The sequence below is a fragment of the Azolla caroliniana genome, unplaced genomic scaffold (genome assembly GCF_043228905.1).
Source record: "Azolla caroliniana isolate FFs.n. ecotype wild unplaced genomic scaffold, voAzoCaro1.0.p SCAF_1, whole genome shotgun sequence".
Classification (NCBI taxonomy): domain Eukaryota; kingdom Viridiplantae; phylum Streptophyta; class Polypodiopsida; order Salviniales; family Salviniaceae; genus Azolla; species Azolla caroliniana.
Window position 1 is genome coordinate 29,299,551 of NW_028230436.1, and position 23,111 is coordinate 29,322,661.

General features: G+C 46.6%; 1 protein-coding gene across 1 annotated transcript; it reads right to left on the minus strand.

Moving 5' to 3' along the window:
• Nucleotides 1-17,613: 17,613 nt before the first annotated feature.
• On the minus strand, nt 17,614-20,511 carry LOC147869526 (uncharacterized). Its single transcript, XM_087325511.1, has 2 exons — nt 20,413-20,511; nt 17,614-18,180 (listed from the first exon to the last, which is right to left on the minus strand). The coding sequence occupies exons 1-2, from the start codon at nt 20,509-20,511 to the stop codon at nt 17,641-17,643; spliced, it is 639 nt and encodes a 212-aa protein (XP_087181637.1). The 3' UTR covers nt 17,614-17,640.
• Nucleotides 20,512-23,111: the final 2,600 nt, after the last annotated feature.

Consider the following 23,111-nt stretch of genomic DNA (forward strand, 5'->3'; position numbering starts at 1 on the left):
TACATTTAGTGTGAATATCGAGGGCGCCTTTATGGCACCGAAGAGTAGTCAAGTCGGGGCAGACGATCCCATGTAAGTCGGGATTTGTCCCACATTGTAACCCATCCCTTTCCTTGTTCTATAAAAGGAAGGGAACACCCTTTGTGAAAGGGTTGCCCATTTTGCATTAGAGGGTATACCCTTAGGTTTAGAGTTAGTTTCTTCTTCTTCTTCTTCTTCTTCTCCTTCGTGTTTGCTTAGGGTTTGCTTCAGCTCATCTCCTGCGCAAGACCCCGCTCGGCGCGAAGAGCCCGTGAGCTCCCCGACGGCGGCTTGGCAGCTAACGACTACTATAACCTGCCTTGGAACAGCTCGAAGCCGGGAATGTATTCTTCTTTTTATATACATATATACGTTTGCGTCTGTCTTTGTATATTCGCGTCTTCGTTGGTGTCGGGTGCTTCCCCTTTCCTGCACTTCCTGTACTTATGTGTGTGTGTGTGTGTGTGTGTGTGAGTGTGCGTGAGTCGGTGTTAAGCGCTCTCTCTCTCTCTCTCTCTCTCTCCCCCTTCGGTTGCTTCCGGTGTGCTTCTGGGATGCCCCGGAAACGGTGAAGCACGACTTCCTACGCTTCATCACTCCCTAGTCCAAGACCCCCGTGGTCCCGCCTTTCTCCACGCACGCGCGTAACAACGCGACAGCGTGTCCTGGTCTTCCGCCGACAATCGAGCCACCTTGAAGAAGTCGAGGGTGACATCTTCATCTTCCGAAACCATGTCACTTCCATTTTCAAATCTTGCCCTCGACAACATGTCAGCCATGACGTTCTTCTTCCCTGCAATGTGACGGATCTCTGGGTTTAAAGACTTGATGTAGGAGATCCACCTTAGCATAGCAAGATCTGGGGTCGCACATCCCGAGACCATTCCGAGAATTGGGAGACAATCTGTCTCTATTATCACTTCCGACCCGATCAGGTAATCTTAGTCCGTCTTCACTGTTGACACAATACCCCAAAGTTCCCGCTTGACTTGGGCATATCTTTGTTGCCGTTCGCTGAGAATCTTTGCTCCAAACCGGACGACATATCGTGCATTATCTTCTCCTCCTTGATTGATGACCCACCCGATTCCAGTTGGGCTCGTATCTACGGTCACATAAATCGGCTTCCCTTCGGCATAGTCGGCCTTCCTTAGTGTCGGAGCTTCAAGAAGTAGTTTCTTCAATCTTCGCATCGCATTTGTGTGCTTGTCTCGCCATTCGAACTTCATTCTTTTCTTTAGTAGTCCATATAACGGTTCGGCGACATGAGCGTAGTGCGGAATCCAGATATGATAAAATGTGCATGCTCCAAGGAACCTTCTAACCTCTGTTTGGTTTTCGCATTCTTCTTTCATGTCTTGGATTGCGTTCACTTTGTATGGCGAAGGCTTCCGGCCGTATGCCCCACACAAGTGACCTACCACCAAAATCTCCGGTTGCCCGAATGCGAATTTTTCTCCCGAAAATGTCAAATTCGCATCTTCGAGCCTTTGAAGCACATTCTCGCAATCTTTCATATGATCCACAACGAACTTTCTACAACCTTCCTTATCTTTTGATTCATCTTTCTCCACATCCGAACATCCTTTTATCGGAATATCATCCCAGAATGGCATCGTGATGTCCGGGATGCAATCCTTCAAGACTTTATTCATGGCATTCACCATATGAGCCACCGAGTTCGTTGCACCTTGGGGTAAGGTACACATCCGCACAAGCCCGATCGGAGTCCTCATGGTTGTAATGTCCCGACTGTCGATCGCCAATTGGAATTGGTCATATTCGGAGTAAAGATCGCCAATGGAGTAGATGGACCGGTCCGCAAACGCTTCGGCAAATTTGTCCACGCTCGGACCGATTCCGGCATTTCGAATTGTCACCTTGTTGACGGGTTGAAGATCTTGGATGAATCGCAATGATCCATTCTTCTTCGGCACCATGAACCACCTATTGGAATAAGGAGTATTTGACGGTTCTAAAATTCCCATACTCACCTTCTTCTTTAAGAGCTCGATCAGCTTCGGAAGGTGTGCTCTCGGAATCGGTATCGGTTTCAAATTCCAAGGCACATGAGGCACCGTGAAGATCACCATCGACTCTATAAACTTTGGGTCGGCACATCCGATTTCTCGTGGGAAGAATGCGAAAGCCTTCCCATGTCTCTCAAGTATATCGCGAAACATTCGCTCCTCTTCAGGGAGAAGGAAATCCTCTTTTCCAACTCGTAGCTTCCCCTTCGTCTCTTTGGTGAAGACATGACCTATCGTCTTCGGATCTCTTAAGCTTGGATCGTTAGCAGCTTCCTTCATCTTTTGCCAGCTATTTTCCGGTAGCGGAACCGCAACTGGCTTGATCTTCTTATCCACCATTTTATATTTTGTGTTGATGCCAGCTTCCTTCATCGAGATGCCATGACGGTATTCATCGATGATAGCATACATGTTGACAGAGTTAACCGAAATCACATAATGATCGTGAAGATAGCTCAAGTCCACGACTTCCTCGATTTCACCGATGGTGTCGTTAAATGAGGCTTCTTCCATAATATGAGTCACAAACTCTTCTTCTTCTATTATGTTTTCTTCTTTCAGCATCTTCTTGAAGTTTTGTATCCGATGCTTGTCCTTCTTGTCGGGTAGTACTAGTTTACATGCGCCACTAGGTGTGACACATGTTGCTTCTCCTCACAATCCACGCACTCTACTTTCTTGTGGGGACTTGTGATTGCTCGGACTATTTGTGCCCCGTGCTTCAATAGTCCGCTCTAAAAATCCGAGGATTCGCCTCCGAGACTATCTCAATTCCTTTCATGATTGGCTCGCACCGTTAGGAATTGGACCGAACTTTGGTTGTCAAGAATCTTTATTCGTGCGAAGGATGCTCCATTATCGAACACTTTGGTCTCCATCCTAGATGATGTGATATACGGTTGCCCTAGGATGACAGGATGCGACGTTGATTCTTGCACGAAGAAGTGTTGATCTATCTCTGCATCCCTGATCGTGACTTTGACATTGGGACAAGCTCCGTACAAGTCCTCCGTAGACTTTGTTGCCATGCGAATCTTCCATCCGTGGTTTGTATTGATTGGCCATCTTCCTTTTTTGTAGAAGTCGGTTGACATGAGGTTGATCTCCGAGCCGTGGTCGATCAAAGCTACCACGGTCTCTTTCTTCTCCCCGATCTTCACCGGCGTCTCCGTTGTCGTTGTTATTCCTTAGGGCCGGACAATAGCCTAACACAGGGTGTCTACGGAAGACACTTCACCAAAGGGGTGTTACGACGAGATAACTTAAGACACAACGATTAATCAGACTTAATTGGTTACTTAGCAATATGACATTAAACTTGATACACGCGTATGATAGAACAATTAGTACAGAACGGTAATCAATATTTAAAGATAAAACAAGAATCTCTATTTATTATCCGTCAAAGTTTTACATTGTAACTGGGCCTTTATATAGGTCACCGGTGTTGAGTACAAAACGGTGCCAACCGGCACCAGTTCGGAACCAGTCCGGATCCGGATCGGCATACCGATTCCGGTCCGTCCGTTCACGTCTTATAAACTACTTAATTATAATCTATTCCGAATAAGCATTCCCTTTCACATTCTGGTCTTTAACTCCTTTGTCAGCCGGGTAACACATGGCATGCCCGTGGGACAGTATCTTTTACGTCGAATCCCACTATCCAGCCCTTAGCCTTCATCCAAGATATCCAGAATACTCTGCTCCAGGGTGTCCAATGGTTCTTCGGAACTCTGTTGTTGCTGTTGTGGTTGTGGTTGTTGTGGCTGCTATGGCGTTTGATCGACTCTCAGTACCGGCAGTTGTGGCAGTAATTCCTCCGTCAGCTGCTCTGCCGGATTTGACTCCGATTGACTTGTCCCGGCCTTGTCTCCGTCCGGTCCTTGACCCGACGATGGCTCCTCATCGTTGAGGTTAACGGTCGCCGCCTGCTTTGCTTCTTCTTTCCGTAGCCTGGTTCGCTCATAGCTTTCAAACTGGATTTGAGCATCCAATTGATCATCGTCCATCTGTGCTACCAGTTGCTGGACCACTACTGACTGTTCCTCTTCCAGAGTTACAAAATCTTTTGCTAACTCATCTCTTACGACGATGAAGCCCTCCTTTGTTAGCATGTAGTAGTCGTCGCCATCCTTCTGCCGGTTTTCCACGTTCGCCCTTAGCAACTGGAGCTCGGCTGTATGCTTTGCCCATTTGTCCCACCATTGCGCGGAGCTTTCGTCAATCAAGCATTTGGTCTTGTTCCTACATGCCTGGACAATGAACTGGATCCGCTCAAGTCCCATCTTCGATTTGTCCTCCGCGGCTTGCCATTCGTCCTTCAATTGCTTGATCAGCACCATCGTGTCCGCCTCCTGCTCCCGGTAATGTGACAATTGGTGTTGGTAGGTGTTCTGCAACCTCTGCAATACCATTGTCGCTCTTTCCTTCTCTTCATAATGCTGCTTATGGAGCTCCATACGTTCTTGCGCGGCTTCCTCCAGCAGCGTGGTTCTTTCAGCCCGTTCCTCCGCTAGCGCCGTCTCAGCTCGATGCACCTCCTACAGGAGCTTTGCCATCTTCTCCTGCTAGTTCTTATGCTCCGTATCCAGGTGCTTGTAGTCCCAGTGGAGGTGCTCAAAATCATCGGTCTTCTGCTTTTGCTTCTGGTTGAGTTACCGACGAGCGCAGTCTTCCCGATCCTTTTGTTGACGGAGTTCTTCTTTAAGTCTTTCAATCTCTGTTTCCGCCATCCGTCGCAGCTTATCCTTTTCTTTCAACGCTTTCTCTTTCTCCTCCTTAAGCCGGTCATATGCTTGATGTCCTTTCCGCAAATTGTTTTCTGCCCGGTGGAGGTTCTCAACAGTCTTCCTTTGTTCTTCTTCTACCGCTTTCTCGGGTGCGTAATGCTTCTTGTGCGGCCAGTTCATCTTTCAATTCAGCAAGCTCTTTTGCTTGCGCCGCCACTATCTCCAGGACTGGTTCCGTCTCCAGGGTCTCATTGTTATGTACATGTGCCGGTGTGTCTTTATTCTGTACATCTACCGAAGTCACCGGTGCTTGGATCGGTGGTCCGGTTAAGGCCATATTGGCCAATTCTTGTGTGGCCAGGTTCAAGTCTTGTTCTAGGCTCCGGATCCTTGACTGAGTCATCTCTAGTTCTCCGGTTGTGACGAGCAACCGGTCCATCTGCGCTTTCTCTTCCGCCTCTATGTAGTGCACCACTCCGGCAATCTGTTCTCCAATCCACCGGAGCCATTGGCTGCCGGTGCCCTGTTGTTGTGTCTGCCCAGAGGGTTTGCTATTGGTGTCGCTGGGCAGCGGTCGATTTTGTCTCTGTCTCTGGTTGGTGACCACTTTGCCGTTTTGGTTCCGGTTGCGGCTCCGTTGGCCGCTCCGCCTCAGATTGCTCTTGACCTGCCAGTGGGGTAGGCAACTGTACTTCCGACGCTTGCATTTCGGGTCTTGTTGTATCCTGACCCGCCGGTATAGTTTGTTGTGCGGGGAGCTCTGTGACCAGTTCTGTCCGAACCGGTTCCGGTTCCACCCTTGGTGCGGGATGCTCAATTCAGGGTAGAGGCGTTCCATCCTTCTTTGGTTCCGAATGCTCCCCGGCCTATTCGAAGGTGCTTGCCTTCTGGCGCCGCTGGAGGTGCTCTAGCGGGTCCTCCTCTACTTCCTCCTCCTGAGTTCCGATGTTGATTTTTGCTGCCAAGGGGTCCAGCTCTTGTTGAACCGGTCGGCGAAGTCTGATCTTGATTGGCCGTGCCGGTGGCTCCTGCTGGAGGCGCTCCTTTGCCACCTGGTCCATGTCGGTCGCCTTCCCTTTGGTTGTCTTAGAGGCCAACAACTGTTGCCGTTTCGAGGCCGTTTTCGGGGTGCCTTCGGTTGTTCTTCCCCGCTTCGTGGTCTTGACGGGCTCGATAGGTGGCGCCAATAGGGTGAGCCATTGCGCCACTGCCATCCATATCTTCCGACCCTCCTTGCCTCTTACAGAGTCGATGGCTGCACAGAGGCCATCCGCAATCAGTACCGGCCAGTCCACCTTCACGCCTTCATATGTTGCTATGATTAAGTCGGCTCGGTTCTGAGGCATGCACGAGGGTCGAGGGTATACATGTCCAAATTCATGGAGCACACGAGCAATCTCTCGAAATAGTGGATCTTCGCCGCCCTGTGTCTGGTAAGCCTTGCTGGCCAGAGAGTATTCCCCAAAATATTTTCGAAGCTGCTCCGGGTTAGGGTTGTCGATAGTGAAGATGCCCCCATCTGGAAGGCCAATCAAAGCATGGATGGCCTCCTCTGTGATCAATTCCGTGTCGATTTCCTTTACTATCTTCTCCACCTCCCGGTGCGGTGGCGCCTCCATGATTGTGAGGAAACCTTCTAACCCATGTTGCCTTTGCCACTTCTTGGCTGCTTCAAAGAGTGCTTGGCAGTCCATGGCTTCTTCGAGGTCGGTAAGCGCTAGTGAGGGGTGTGTTTGAGGAGGCTCTGTGTGCGTGGGCTCGCATCTGATGATCTTCAATCGCTTGTGCTCGTTTGTGCTCCTCTGTTCGCGAAATGTGAAGGCTTCCATGCGGTGGGAGTTTTCTTGCTGCATGTTGGCGTCTTCTTTTCTAACTCGCGCGTCTGCACATCGTGTACTAAAATAGAATGACATGCCATGTGGTGGCGGTTTAATATCCTATTAATAGCCCACTACGTACCTTTTCAAAGTGCCTGTTCACTCATTGTTCTTGCATGTGTCCGTTCACACCTCACCCTTGCATGATTTACTTTGATTGATTTGATTTTCGTTTTTTTTTTTGATAAAATTGTTTGGTTAATTCGCATCCGGTCCCGTCGGACCCCTATCCAAATTGTGGGACTTGCCCGCCACGGGACTACTTGCCGTCGCGTCGTTCTTGCTGTTTGCCGACTCGTGCTTCCTCTTGCCGATTGCGAATTGTGTTGCCGTTTCATCCGACTTACCGGTGTCTGGCTCTGTGTCGGCCTTTACTTGTTCAAATGGGTTTCTTGGCATGGGTCCATTGTATGGTTTGAGTCGGAACCCATTGACCCATTTACCCAGAAACTCGCCGGCGAGTGTCCCTAACTGGTACGAACCGTTGAACTCACGCGTAATCCAGTATGGTCCGGTCCACCGAAACCGTAGCTTCCCCGGCATCTTACCCATCCGGGTCTGGAATACTAGTACCAGCTTACCATTTTCGAACATCTTTTTGTTCCCTTTTCGGTGACGATGCACGAACGCTTTCCTTCACCGCTGCTCTAGTTCTAGGTGCATGATGCTGGCTAGCCGATGTTCTTCCAATTCGAACAACGCGGCTAACCGGATAGCTTCTGATTCCTTCTCATTTAGGCGTTCCCGAATCTGTATTCGTAAACTCGGTACCTGGAACTCGACCGGCATCACTGCTTCCAATCCGAATGCAACCCTAAACGGTGTTGTGCGGATACTTGTCTTATATGTTGTTCAGTAGGCCCAGAGTGCACTGTGTAGCTTTGTATCCCAATCTGTCCGGTTCTCATTGACGATTTTTCGAAGGATGTTCTGTAGTGTTTTATTTGTTGACTCGGCTAATCTGTTGGCTTGCGGATAATAGGGAGTGCTCCGTTTGTGCACCACCGCATAAAATGTCGTCAAACTTTCCACTACTTGCCCTAAGAAGTGCCCACCTTGGTCACTTATTAGCTCTATCAGACATCCATATCGGCACCAGATGTATTCATATAAATTTTTTGTTGAGAGACAAGCTCAACATCGGCCTAATCGGCTGAAGAAGCCGAAGACCCGATCGGTTGGGACCGATCGGTTAGGCCGAATGCGTAAACTGGTACGCAGACCGGTGCGTAGGTAGGGACGGATCGGTGCGTAAACCGGGAGACCGTTAGGAAAGATATTCCATGAGGAATATATTTGGGAGTTAGTGTAGGAGCTCTTAATGAGCATTGAAGTACTGTCAGTACTTCTATCAGTCCTTGTAGGACTTGTATAAAAGTGTTCATTGAACACACATATGTATAGAGTGTGGTGAATAGAGATTTAGTACTACTGTTGAATATAGCCCGCGTATACTGCGTAAGCTCAAGCTCTCCATTAAACCTGACTTTTCTTCCTTTTGTTCCGTCTTCATACTTGCTTCCGCACGTTACTTTTTACATGGTATCAGAGCGCGAGGGTTGAGAACCTCTCTACAGCCGACACAGCTTGACGAAGAAGAACAAGAAGAACGATGGATAGAGGCATGGCGAGCTCGCTTCCAACAGAGAAGCTCGACAGAACCAACTACGTGTCTTGGTCCTACAAGATGCACCAGTACTTGTTCGGGCACGGCTACTGGAGTTATGTCGAAGGAGCTAATGACGCGGCACCTGAATCGACACACACAGACTTCCCGTCGTGGGAGCAATCGGCGAGCAGGGTATTATACTGCTTCACGTCGTGTGTGGGCGCACAACTATTGAGCTATGTTCGGGATGCAAAGACGCCGAAGGGTGCGTGGGAAAATCTGAAGAAGATTTTCGCCGCGAGCACCACAGCCAGGAAGCTTCAGCTTCGACAAGAGTTGAGCAACCTACGACAACGTGACTTGTCGGTGGCAGACTATACCTCGAAGATCAAGGATATCTACGACTCCCTCGCCTCCATAGAGGTGAACATCGAGGAGAGCGAGAGGGTCCAGATTTGTCTCGGAGGTTTGGCGTCGAAGTTCGGAGCGTTCCGAACGGCTGTGTGTACCCGGGAAAATATGCCGTCCTTTTTCAACTTATAGTCAATGCTCCTGGTAGAGGAGAACCACGCGGGTGCATCCACAAGCACGCACACCGACAAAAGAATGTTGTACACGGAGGGAGATAGGCCCCGTGGACGTGGAGGACGAGGCGAGTCGGCGCGTAATGGAGGCGGCCGACAAGATCAAGGAAGAAGGCACCGAAGTGATGCCGACAACAACTTCGGACCCTCCGGAAACAGGGGGAGTCGAAGCGATGAGAACCGGCAAGGGAAGGCCATCGCGGAGTGCTGGTACTGTGGCAAGAAAGGCCATAGGGAAAGTGAGAAGCGCGCCGATTCGGAGAGAACCGGTTCCGGAAACGACTCCGGACATACCGACAAGGGAAATCGGCAGCGATCGCACTACGCCGAAGACTCCGGGAGAGCCGGAGAAGGGTATGCCTTCATGACGAGACACGAAGCAAACTCAATGAAACAGACCACCCCGAGATTGGACGAGGTGTGGTATGTAGACTCCGGCGCGTCAAACCACATGACGAGCCATAAGGAGTGGTTCTCGTACCTTGAAAAACCGATACAACCTGGAGTAGTCGCAACTAGAGACGACACTCCGCATCCAATCGCTAATGTTGGAGAAGTTTCCCTTAGCCATGTCGGGTAGAAAGGGAAACTCATGAACGTGCTACACGTTCCGACAATCACGAAAAACTTGGTCTCGGTCGGACAGATCGTCGACTAAGGGATAGAGGTTCGGTTTATACACCTCGGGTGCTTCATTGAGGAAGAAGGCCGTGTGATTGCGCAAGGGCGCAGAGACGGGAGGATGTTCATCCTCGACTCCACTGACGGTGGCACCGCAATGTTCGCAAAGGGACAAAAATCCGAGTCGGACATCGACTTGTGGCACAAGCGGATAGACCACGTCAACTACCAACGGCTTCAAGATCTACAATCGAAACAGGTAGTTTTCGGATTGCCCAAATTTAGTGGCCGAAAGGCACAAATTTGTGAAGCCTGCCAGCTCGGGAAGCAACACCGACTTCCCTTCCCCAACGAGCGAAACCAGAGCCGGAACAAGCTCGACCTTATACACTCTGATGTATGGGGGCCGGCACAAAACGTTAGTCTTGGCGGGAGCCGATATTTCGTCTCCTTCATCGACGACCATAGGTGGCACACGTGGATCTACCTCATTGAGAGGAAGAGTGAAGTCTTCGACTGTTTCCGGGACCTCAAAGGGTTCGTGGAAACGGAAACGGGACGAAAGATCAAGTGCCTGTGGTCGGATGGCGGGAAAGAGTACTTTTCCGGTCAATTCAATGGTTATCTACAACAAATGGGAATTCGGCACGAATTCAGTTGTAGATACACGCCAAAGCAGAACGGCGTGGCCGAGAGGAAGAATCGGTCAGTTGTGGAAGCGGCACGGGCAATGCTGGAGGAGAAGAGCTTGCCCAAGTTCTACTGGGCCGAGGCGGTAAGGACCGCGGTATACATCCAGAACCGAATCGGAGAGAAAGTGTTGGCGCACGAGCTATATTTCCGAACGAAGCCGAACTTGCAACACTTGAGGGTGTTCGGTAGCATTGCGTATGTGCATGTACCGAAGGAGAAAAGGAGGAAGCTGGACGCAAAGGCCGAGAAATGCATCTTGGTCGGTTACTCGGACGAGCAGAAGGGTTATAAGTGCTATAACCCTCGCACCAAACAAGCGCATGTTAGCCGCGACGTTGTGGTTGACGAGTCCGCGTCCTGGTACCAGCCCCGGACTCCGAATCCCGACTCCAATCCGAGTTCTGACGATGAGGTCAGCGAGACCGAGATGCCTCCGGATGAGCCCGAAATCGAGACCTGCGAAGAGAGTCTGATTTCACTCCGTTTAACTGGACCGATTGGACAACTGAGTCGGTACGATCAGTCCGATGAAGAGCCGGTGAGTAGTGGAGACTGGGCCATGCATTCCCCACGCAGGAAACCGAGGAGACGGCTTACGCGCAAAGAGAAAGGCAAGAAGAAGGTGTCGGATTCCGGCACGGATAGGAACGAGTCAGACCGACGCGAGTCCGACTCCGAGGGAACCAGTGACGGGTCTTTAAAGGTGAAGTCTGCGTCGACCGAGAAGGCCTCAACATCGGCTAATGTGAGATTACGTCGATCTACCCGCCAGAAGAATCCTGTTTTGCGGTTCGGATACAACGAGTACATGGCGCATCACTATGCATACATGACCCATATAGCGGAAGTGCGTGAGCCGGAGAGCTACACAGAAGCGGCGAAGGACGCGAATTGGCGCACCGCAATGGAGGAAGAGATGCACGCATTGGCGGAAAACGAGACTTGGGATCTGGTTGACGCACCGAAGGGTGTGAAGCCGATCGGATGTAGGTGGGTGTACAAGGTCAAATACAACACCGACGGCTCGGTCAACCAATACAAGGCCCGGTTAGTGGCAAAAGGTTACACGCAGAAACACGGCATCGACTACGATGAGACGTTTGCGCCGGTCGAGAAAATGACGACCATCCGTGTTTTGCTCGCAGTAGCTACGGTGAAAGGGTGGCACTTACATTAGATGGATGTAAAGAATGCATTCCTGCAAGGTGACCTTGAGGAACAGGTGTACATGGTACAACCCCCCGGATTTCACTCTGGAACGAACTCCTTGGCAGTATGCCGACTAAAGAAGTCCCTTTACGGACTGAAGCAAGCCCCGCGTGCCTGGAACGCGAAGATCACGCAACAACTGCGTCGGATGGGCTTCATCACGTCAAAATCAGACTCTTCCCTGTTCATCCGGAAAGGTCGACTTGGACCGGTTAGTATTTTACTATATGTTGATGACTTGGTCATCACCGGCGCCGACCTAGGTGGAATCGACCGTGTGAAGCTCCAGCTTGCGGCATTGTTCGACATGAAGGATTTGGGGGACCTTCATTACTTCCTCGGGATCGAAGTGATCCGTACCCCCGAAGGCATATTGATCAACCAACGTCATTACGTGCTAAGTATGCTCTTCAAATTCGTGATGGCCGACTATAAGTCCGTCCCGACTCCTCTGGACATAACCGTCAAGCTTCGTCCCGATATGGGAAAGGTATGCGACCCGACGAGGTTCCGACAAATTGTCAGAAGCCTCATATACTTGACCATCACCCGACCCGACCTCAGTTATCCGGTCAGAGTGATCAGTTAGTTCATGGCGCGACCTACCGAGGAGCACCTTCAGTGTGCGCGACGCATACTTCGGTATGTCAACGGCACTAAGGACCGGGGACTGCTATATCGGACCGGTGCAGTCGCGCAGTTAGTCGGCTACACCGATGCTGATTGGGCTGGCAACGCCGCCGATCACCGATCCACGTCTGGATACGCGTTCTCCCTCGGGAGTGCCGCGATCGCGTGGAGCAGTAAGAAGCAGCCGACAGTTGCACTGTCGAGCATCGAAGCTGAGTACCGAGGAGCGGCTGTCGTGACATGCGAAGCCATATGGTTGAAGCGGCTACTTAAGGACCTGCAAGAGGAGGTGTCAGATCCGACAACGATCTACTGCGACAACCTCAGCAGCATCCAGCTCGCGAAAAATCCTGTTTTCCACGCACGGACCAAGCACATTGAGGTGCACTACCATTTCGTCCGTGAGCGTGTCCTTTCCGGTGAAGTCGAACTTCAGTACATTCTGACGGATCGGCAGACTGCCGACATCTTCACCAAGCCTCTTGGTCTGGACAAGTTGCGGCAATTCTCCGGTGCGCTCGGGTTGCGTCACCTCGACGTGCCAAACTTGAGGGGGAGAACAGTCCCGAATGACCAAGCAAGGCAGCATGAAAGGAGCGGAGACCGCGACACCAAGTCGGTTGACTCGATTGTCGAGTTCGACTTTGGATCGGCTGAAGAAGCTGAGGGTGGACCCGCGGAAAAGTCCGAAAGCGGACAGAAGGGGAACAGCCGAAGGAGAGAGCCAAAGCCAACCACAACCACGCATGGGGAAGATGACGTCATCGAGGGCGAGAAGACCGAAGACAAGTTGGAGACAACCAACTCGGACGAGAGCGAAAACCGATCGGAGGTAGCCGAGTCAGTACAGATGTTTGATTCAGATACGCTGAATCAACCGAGGCCCAAGTGGAAGAAAAGGCAGCAGGAGAAGCATCAACACCGCAACAGTAGAAGAGCTTATAAGGGCCACATGAGCAGACAAGCCGACCAGAAGGGTCGAAGCACGTGGAGTCGAACAGGTCGAGGAGCGCGAGCGAGGCATGAAGCCAAGAGGAACCGGAGTTGTGAGCCCAAAGATCCCGAAGAGCCTCAAGTTGAGCTTGAGGGGGAGTGTTGAGAGACAAGCTCAACATTGGCCTAATCGGCTGAAGAACCCGAGGACCGGATCGGTTGGGACCGATCGGTTAGGCCGAATGCGTAAACCGGTACGCAGACCGGTGCGTAGGTAGGGACGGATCGGTGCGTAAACCGGGAGGTCGTTAGGAAAGATATTCCGTGAGGAATATATTTGGGAGTTAGTGTAGGAGCTCTTAATGAGCATTGAAGTACTATCAGTACTTCTGTCAGTCCTTCTAGGACTTGTATAAAAGTGTTCATTGAACACACATATGTATAGAGTGTGGTGAATAGAGATTTAGTACTGCTGTTGAATATAGTTCTTGTTTTTCCTCTCTCACTCTCTCTGTCTCTCCCGCGTATACTGCGTAAGCTCAAGTTCTCCATTAAACCTGAGTTTTCTTCCTTCTGTTCCGTCTTCATACTTGCTTCCGCACGTTACTTTTTGCATTTTTTGCCATGGATGCCGTGGTGTTGTCGCGTAGTGCTTTGGCTTCCACCCATTTTGTGCAATAATCCGTTGCTACAATTACGTACCAGTTGCCGGTTCTCATTGCTGGTGGTTTGAATGGATCGACAAAATCCAGCCCCCATTTCTGAAATGGTTCTAACGTTAGCACGGGCTGGTGAGGCATCCTGGCTTGTTCGATTGGTTGGCCCATTCGCTGACATAGGTCGCATTCTTTAGCGTACCGGACTGCATCCTTCAATGTTGTCGGCCACCATAGTCCACTCTGCCATATTTTCCTTGTTGTAGCGTCTCCAGCATAATGTCCTTCAGCCACTCCGCAGTGTGCTTCGCGCAATATTATTTCCTTTTCATCACTATGCACTGCACGCCGCCATATGCCATCTATGCCTTTGTGGTACAGTGTGTCCTGTAATAGACATAAGTGTCGGCTTTGAACCGCTAAGCGTTTCCTTTCGTCTCAGTTCATCTCGTCCGGAGGTAAGCCGGTGCTCAGAAATTGGTGCATGTTGATGAGCCACTTGTCTTCCTTTGCGACCGTACCATCTGTTGTCGTTTCTGCTGTAACTCTAAACAACTTTGCATCCGGAAAGTCGTCTGGGACGCCATCACCGGTTTCGCCGGAATCTAACCGGCTCAAATAGTCTACTACCGCATGTTGTATGACGGGTCGGTGGAATATCCCGAACTCAAATTCTTGTAATAGTAACGTCCACCGGGCCTGCTTACCGGTGAGTGATGCTTTGGACACCAAGTAGAGGAGCGCTGAATGATCTACGTGAAAGGAAATTTTCCTTCCCAACAGATAGTGTCTAAACTTGGTGACACTGTAGATCATACCCAAGGCCTCCCTTTCCGTTGTGGAATAATTACATTCTGCTTGGGACAGCTTCCAACTGGCATAATACATTGGCCGGTACCATTTCAGTTCTGTAAGTTGCATAAGCGTGCTCCTGATTGTGATGTCGGACGCGTCAACGAACACATGGAACTCTTTAGACCAATCCGGAGGTTGCAACACCGGCGCTTGTGACAACAGTACTTTTAGTGCCCGGTAAGCTTGGCCTTCTGTGTCTGTCCATCGGAACGGTATCCGATGTACCGCGACATCCAATGGTGTAGCCAAGTCTGCTAGATACCGAAGCATTCGGCTATGCCACCGAATTTGTCCTAAGAACCGGCTTAGTGCCTTTGCCGTGGCTGGTGCCGGTGCCTCCAGGATTGCTTTTACTTTGTCCGGATCCACTGTGATACCGTCCTTGCTCACTATTTGGCCCAGTAACACTCCGTTGGTTACTCTGAACACACATTTTGCCGGGTTAAGGCTTAGTCGGAAAACCCTACATTTCTCCAAACATAGTTGGAGGTGTTGAATGTGATCCCCTTCCCGGCTATAAACAGCGAAGTCGTCCAAGAACACCTGCATGAATGCCAGAATGAATTCTCTGAAAATATCCATGATGATCCGTTGGAAGGTTGCCAACGCCGTTTTCAGTCCGAACATCATAACTACGACAACAAAGACTCCCCATTCGGTGACAAAAGCGGTTTTCTCCTGGTTGTCGGGGTGCATCTGGATCTGATTATAGCCGCTGAAACCATCCAGAAAACTATACAACTCATGACCGGCGATCGCATCCAAGACTCCATCCGTGAATGGAAGTGGAAAGGCGTCTGTTACCATAGCCGCATTTAATTTCCAGTAGTTGACGCAAACTCTTATCTTACCGTTCTTTTTCGGTACTACGACTATCGGACTGAGCCATGTGGTTTTCTTTACCGGTCGGATGAAGCCAACCCTTAGCAACTTGTCGATTTCTTCTTTGACTTTTGCTGCGTAATTCAGGTTCATTCGGTAACATTGTTGCGCTACCGGTTTGGCGTCTTTACTCAGATGTATCTGGTGTTGATACAACCGACGATCGAGTCCCCGCATGTCCTCATAGGACCAGGCGAACACATCGCGAAATTCTTTTAGGAGTGTGATCATTGCCATTTTGTTCACCGGGGTCATTTCCTTGGCAATGTGCACCGGTCTTGCGTCCTCTGTGGTACCTAGGTTTACCTCTTCTAGTTGGGATGCTTTCACGCGCTGCGACACTGCTATTTCTCTTTCCAGTGCCTCCTGTGCTTGCCATAATTCCTGGATTGCTTCTTTATCCGGTTCCTCCTCGGTCCCGTCCGATTGCAGTATGTATGGTGATACTGCTTCGGCTACATCAATCTCGAACAGAGGTACGATCTTCGGATTTTCCTGTAAGTATTGATCGACCTCTTCGTCCGCCAATCCTTCCAGGATGTTGACACATTCCGCTTCGATTCCTTGCCGTTACCGAACTGTGGTTGAGTCGGTACTCGCACTTTCGCTTTTCCACGCCGGAACATAATGATATTCTTCCTCCAGTTTTGCTTGATTTGTGTTGTTTTTAACCAAGGGCGTCCCAACAATAGTGGGTAAGCTCCCTGAGCCTATAGCTAGAGAACTACTGCGGAAATGCAAAATCCTTATTATTATTATTATTATTAGAAGTGAACAATGGGTCGTGTCGTTCCAGATAATCTAATTCATTGAAAGCTTCCTTATTGGAGAGGTAAGGATGCACGAATCTAGCACACTTGGGTAACACTATAGTAGAGCACATCAATGGTTGCATGCTCTTGAATATCCCCCACCGATTCGTCACCGTTTGTGAGTATACTTTGAATGCCCCTAGTATAGAGGGGTAGAAAAGAAGAAGAATATTGACGTCTCTAAAGAGGTTAATTTGGCTTGTGAACCCAAAACAATATATAGATTGTATAACTTGTTTTAGAAATAAAACTGAAGAAACACTAGAGAGAGAGAGATGGTGATTAATAAACATGCGAGCAACCAATATAAGGCTCACCATGGCCAACCAATATAAGGCTCACCATGGCAATGTTGATCAAAATGAAATAATACTATATTCATAATGATTTGAGATTAAATTTATATAAATGAAATGATATAATGGTTTAATTAATGGTTTTTTATTGATTTAATTAATTTAACTTAAAGATTTATTTAATTTAATGGTTCAATTAAAGTTTCTTTTATTGATTTATTAAAGTTAATGAAAGATTTATTTATTTGGTGTACATTGTAGATAAGGTTCACATAAAACTACGTACATGGAACCAATTGCCATAATTGACCATCCTTAAATGGTGTATACATGGAACTAATAGGTGAAGTGGTACATCACGTTGAACATTAGCTTTGATATACCACTTCATTGTGATGAGGTAATGTTTGAGGTAAAAAATTATGGCTGACAATGACTTTGCTCCTCCCGCTTCCATATGCTTGCCCATTTCCTTGACAACTTCAAAACATTGCAGTTGTTTTAGTGCTCGAGAATTGTTCTAAACACTCATAAGTATGTCTCAATCAAGGTAAAAACACTAGGTTTTTGGAAAATATTTGTGCACGACAATGTGATAATTATATGTTGGCTTTTACAAAAATTTGGCAAATATGTTTGTGGATGTGAAGATATACAAACAAGTGGAGTGTATAAGATAAGAGAGGTGAAGAGGTGGTGAGTGGATGAGTGAGTGAAGAGATTTGAGCATATGGACAAGTGGATGGGGAGTTGGAAGAGCAAAACAACACAAATCAAAGTAGACGAAAGAATTTAGATCACATACGCTACACATGAATGTTGATCACAAATGCTACAATTGCCCAACAACCAGAATTTGATTGTATGAATTAAACTTTTTGCTAGAAAATGCCAAATGCATGTTTTCTATTGTTTCTGACACCTCTCCAAAATCTACAATATGATATGACACAAAACGTTTTGGTTTATGATTTCATCTTTTTCTTCATCCAAGAAACCCTTTATCAAAATTTGGTGATATGGTGTGATGACAAATTAATCCCATACATTGTCACATAGTTTTTGGAGTTCAACTCATAACCATTTGTTTTACTCGAATCTTAAATTTGATCATGTACATGTAAAAGTGGGGATCAATGAACCAATATCATTACAAATATATCAATCACACATTTATGAGATTGATGCATTAGTGTAAGATTAATTGTTGGATTCGACTAACAAAATGATATGCTCAAAGAAGGCAATATCACACGGAATTGTGATGGGTCCCTCTTGATCGAACCCGAATTCTTCATTAGCCTTCTCTAATAAGGTTGCAAACAAAGGATGGTTAATCATATCTGCCTTTAAAAGAAATCGTCTCCTTTCTTCACCCACATACAAAGCAAAGTAGCCTCGAGGTGTTTTGCTGAAACTCTTCTTCTTGCAATTAGTATTGATATTAGCCATGTTTGAGGGGCGCCTTAACGGTGACATGAAATAGGATAATGATTTTGATAATGAATTCAGTGGTGACCTCGGTAAATATTCAATATTATTATCATTAGCACCATTATGATAAGGTTTATCATTATTATTATTAGAAGTGAACAATGGTTCATGTTGTTCTAGATAATCTAATTCATTGAAAGCTTCATTATTGGAGCGATAAGGATGCACAAATCTACCACACTTGGGTAACATTATATTAGAGCACATCAATGGTTGCATGCTCTTGAATATCCCCCTCTGATTCCTCACCATTTATGAGTACACTTTGAATGCCCCTGGTATAGAGAGGTAGAAAAGAAGAAGAGTATTGATGTCTCTAAAGAGGTTAATTTGGCTTGTGAACCCAAAACAATATAGGTTGTATAACTTGTTTAAGAAATAAAACTGAAGAAACACTAGCGAGAGAGAGAGAGAGAGAGAGAGATGGTGATTAATAAACATGCGAGCAACCTATATAAGGTTCACCATGGCATTGTTGATCAAAATGAAATAATATTATATTCATAATGATTTGAGATTAATTTATATAAATGAAATTCTTACAAATCACGCACCTCCCCATAGTCAACAACTTTCTTTATTTATGTTTAGAACTAGGATTAGAGCTCCTATGTTTTATCACAGTCCAAATCTTTGTAGGTGATATGTGCACCTTCCCTCACTTATATGAGAAGATAGATTCTGCCTTTGTAATGTTCTCTCAAGCTTCACATAGGGAGTCATTGTCCTTGACATATTTCAAAAAATACACAAACAACTTTATATTGTCTCCCATTCTTTTCTCTGTCTTTGTCATTCGGTTTGACTATTTCGTGCAACGAAACAGTTATAAGGAAATAATCAATAGTTCATGTTGGTTCCTCAGAGTGTCTTCCTCCGGCTTAAGTTAGTTAGGTCCATAGTACGTAAAATTCGTGTTCGTCTAGCATAACATTCGTTTTCCTACATTGGAAAACGAATGCGAATGTTATTCAAACATTCTTGTGTTTTTTTTTGTTTTTTCCCTACCTCATAATAAATAGTTAATCCGAAGGTATGGTAGTTATCATTCTTTGAGGGTGTTTTTCTTACGCGAATGCACGTATGGTAGGTATGGTTCATACTATGGTTAGGTCACTTTGACATGGACTTCTATAAGTCATTATTCAATGAATATTTAAGAAAAATAAAACATCTAAATTGAACGTGTTAAACAATAAGAATAATAAATGACCACTAGTACAACACAAAGATTTTAAGAAGATATCATGAACAATACAAATTACAATAAAGTCTCTAGAATATAATGTAGCATTTCCTTAAGTACATATGTCCCCTCTTTCTCGACAATATTTAAGGAACCCTTCGTGAATTCGGTATCTTCCTCTCGTATCAATGTACATGGTGTCTATTAGGAGGGTCCCATCATGAAGGAAGTTAAATACTTAATACATTGATCAAGTGTCAAATGACAAATGCGTGTTTAGGAAGGAGTATTCAATTTTGGTTTTTACATGTCTTAATACATATATTTTGTCAATACTTAAACTTAGGTCATTTCAAGTTAATAAAGTAAATGTATGTACATATATGTCAATGTACTTGAAACTTGATTTCCTTTATGATAAGAAAGCCATCAAGGTTTATAACCCGATTAGCTTTGCATGGGTAATTTAAAATACCATGTTTTCAATAATCATGAAAAGATAATCATAGTAAAATGTGATACATCTAAACAAGATATTGCAAGATATCTCTTTTATGTGCTACAAAGTCATAGAAAGGGAGACTTGAAGAAAAGTCTCTTGTCTTTGAAAGGAATACGGGATGAGTGATATAAATTAATTGAAATATGGGAAAAGTACCAGGATACCCCTGGAAGTTTGTCTATTTACTAGAATGCCCCTGGAAGTTCTAAATTTACCAAACTACCCCTATGTCTAAAAAAATACAATTTATAAAGTAATTATACACTCAAATATACAAGCCTTATTTACCAAAGTAGCCTTAAACCTAAACTTATTTATCATAATGCCACCATATACCTATTTTGACCAATTTATACCACTTTTATTTTTCAAAATACATCATAAATCAAACTAAATTATCAAAATTATATTATATATAAAAAATTTCAATTGAAAAGTCACCTTAAAATCCAATTCTATGAATTTATACCGAGTTATACTAGCTTAATCCCATAAATTAACATGTAATTACACCGAGGTATATAGTCTTGTTGAGAGATCAAGCTCAACTTAGTTTAGTTAGTTAGTCAACCATGTAACTTCGTAGTTAGCTAGATAGAATCTAGTTAGAAGTGTTGACTATAACGCCTTAAATAGGACCTTGTACTTAATTGGGATATTCTAGATCCTCCACTCCTAAGTACATTTAATATAGGACTTACACATTAATACCTGTATTCTACTCACACATGTGCACCTTTGCACATGAGATGTATATATACCTCATTGTGGGTATTTTTGTATCTGATGATGATGATGAAGCTAATATTAATTTAATATAGTCTCTCATCCCCCATCTTGTGTTGTTCATAAGTCTCTCTCTCTCTCTCTCTCTTCCTCTCACACACATACATACACATATCACATAATTTTCCGCTTATCACTTAATCACATAATTAGGTACTAATTAACCCTTGCTTAATTACTTACCTAATTATTAACATGGTATTAGAGCATGTGGTTTAAAAAATCCACTAAGCCCACCCAACTTTGTGATTGTGTGTTTGAGACACCAACGACAAAATCCGGCTATCCGCTACCGTAGCACGTGTACGTGATCGAAGGAAGAAAAGCAAAAGAAGAGAAGACACAATCAACATGAACACACAAATGGGTAGCTTGCTCCCTACTAAAAAGGTAGACTGGAGCAATTATTCATCTTGGGAATACAAGATGACCCAATACCTCCTCGGCCAAGGGTATTGGAGCTACATCAACAACGCTCAAGAAAATCGACCCGACTCAAAGAACACCAACTACGCGACATGGGAGCAAGCGGCTAATCGAGTAATGTATTGCTTGGCAACATGTGTCCACGACGACATGCTTAGCCACATTCGAAATGCCAAGATGCCTAAAGAGGGGCGGGCGAATTTAAAGAAAATTTTCGCCGCCAACATGACCGCCCGAAAGCTTCAACTCCGACAAGAGTTGAACAACATCCGGCAAGAAGTCTATATGTCTGTGTCGAACTACACTATCAAGATCAAGAGCATTTGCGACTCACTTGGCTCCATCAACATAAACGTCGATGAAGACGAGCTGGTTCAAGTATGCTTGGGCGGCCTCGCACAACGATTCGATCCAACACGACTGCACGAAAGCTTCAACACCGACAAGAGTTGAACAACATCCATCAAGAAGATATGTCTGTGACGGACTACACCGCCAAGATCAAGAGCATTTGCGACTCACTTGGCTCCATCAACATAAATGTTGATGAAGACGAGATGGTTCAAGTATGCTTGGGTGGCCTCGCACAACGATTCGATCCATTACGGACGGAAATCTTGGCGAGAGAAAACCCTCCTTCATTCTTCGACCTCCAATCAATGTTATTAGTCGAAGAGAACCACGTCTGAACCAAAAGCAAGACGTCGGAAGGACAAATGTTCTTCTCGAATTCGAACGGTGGCCGAGGAGGAGGTCACAGCAGTAGAATAGGTCAATTCGGCCCATCACACGAAGGGAACTCAAAGATTCACGGAAGCCATCGAGGAACCTTCGGAAGAAGGGGGAGCTTTCACACCGAACAAGGTCGGCAAACAAGGCCCGCAACTTGCAATGATTGCAGCAAAATTGGCCACCACGAGGAGGAGTGCCGAAAAAGAAGAAACGAGTCGGTCTCCACAAGTCGACAACTCACAAATTACGTCGTCAACTCCGAATACGACGATTACGGCAGACTATTCATAATGAGACATAGAGCGAACTCTATGTCGGCCTCCAACTCCGCAAGCGCCTCCAACTCGAAAGACGTGTGGTTCGTCGATTCCGGCGCCTCACATCACATGACATCTCACAAAGTTTGGTTTCCTGATTTACGAACATCGGATCGACCCGGCTTCATAGAGACGGGAGATGACACCACGCACCCCATTCGGCACATCGGCAATGTCCCATTCGGGAAAGAAGGCGAACAAACTTGCATCAAGAATGTCTTGCACGTGCCCACAATAACGAAGAATTTGGTCTTCGTTGGCCAAATCGTGGAGCAAGGCATGCAAGTCCACTTCAACAATGAAGGTTGTTTCATTGAGAAAGATGGTCAACTCATAGCTAAGGGGCGGAGAGACGGTCGAATGTTTATCCTCGATTCAAACGAGGTGAAATCGGCAATGTATGCCAAAGGTCTCAAAACTGAGACAAGCATCAAGTTGTGGCACAAGAGAATCAGCCACATAAACCTCCAACAACTTCGAGCGATGCAAACTAAGGGAGTCGTCATCGGACTTCCGACATTCGAGTCGAAACGAGTATGCGAAGTGTGTCAACTCGGCAAACAACATTAGCTACCATTCCCGAAGGAGAGCTCCGCAAGCAAAGGCCTCCTCGTCTTCATACACTAAGATGTATGGGGACTGGCTCAAACGCTGACGATCGGCGAATGCCGATATTACGTAACCTTCATCGGCGACTACTTGCGCTACACGTGGATCTACCCGATGAAGTAGAAGAGCGAAGTGTTCTCACACTTCCAAAAGCTCAAGGGGCAAGTCGAAAAAAAAACCGGTCGGCACATTCGATGCCTACGATCGGATGGAGGAAATGAGTACTTCTCCGACAAATTCACCTCCTACCTCCAAAGTGAAGGCATTCGGAGAGAATTCTCGTGCCGACACACACCCCAACAAAATGGAGTAGCCAAAGGGAAGAATCGGCAAATACTCAAGGTAGCACGCACCATGATGCACAAGGAAGAATCAGCAATGTATGCCAAAGGTAAGATGCCCGAATACAAAGTCGACCACCTTGATGACAATGATTCGGATGGATCGGCTCCCTCACTAGATAGTGAGTTCGGTGTACCCATCATGCGGACACTCGAAGTAAAGAAGGCGCTCACATTGGCGAGTGAAAAACTTCGACGCTCATCTAGAGCTAAGAACCTCGTCACGCGGCTTGGCTACAACGAGTATATGTCCCATTACTATGCCTTCACGATGAAGG

Bases quoted from the DNA above. Each gene is read 5' to 3' on its own strand.
- LOC147869526 (XM_087325511.1), bottom strand. From the start codon at position 20,511: ATGTGTGTGAGAGGAAGAGAGAGAGAGAGAGAGAGACTTATGAACAAC. The intron at 18,181-20,412 runs TCATCAGATACA...TCATAAATGGTG, and splicing joins TAATATTAGCTTCATCATCA to AGGAATCAGAGGGGGATATT.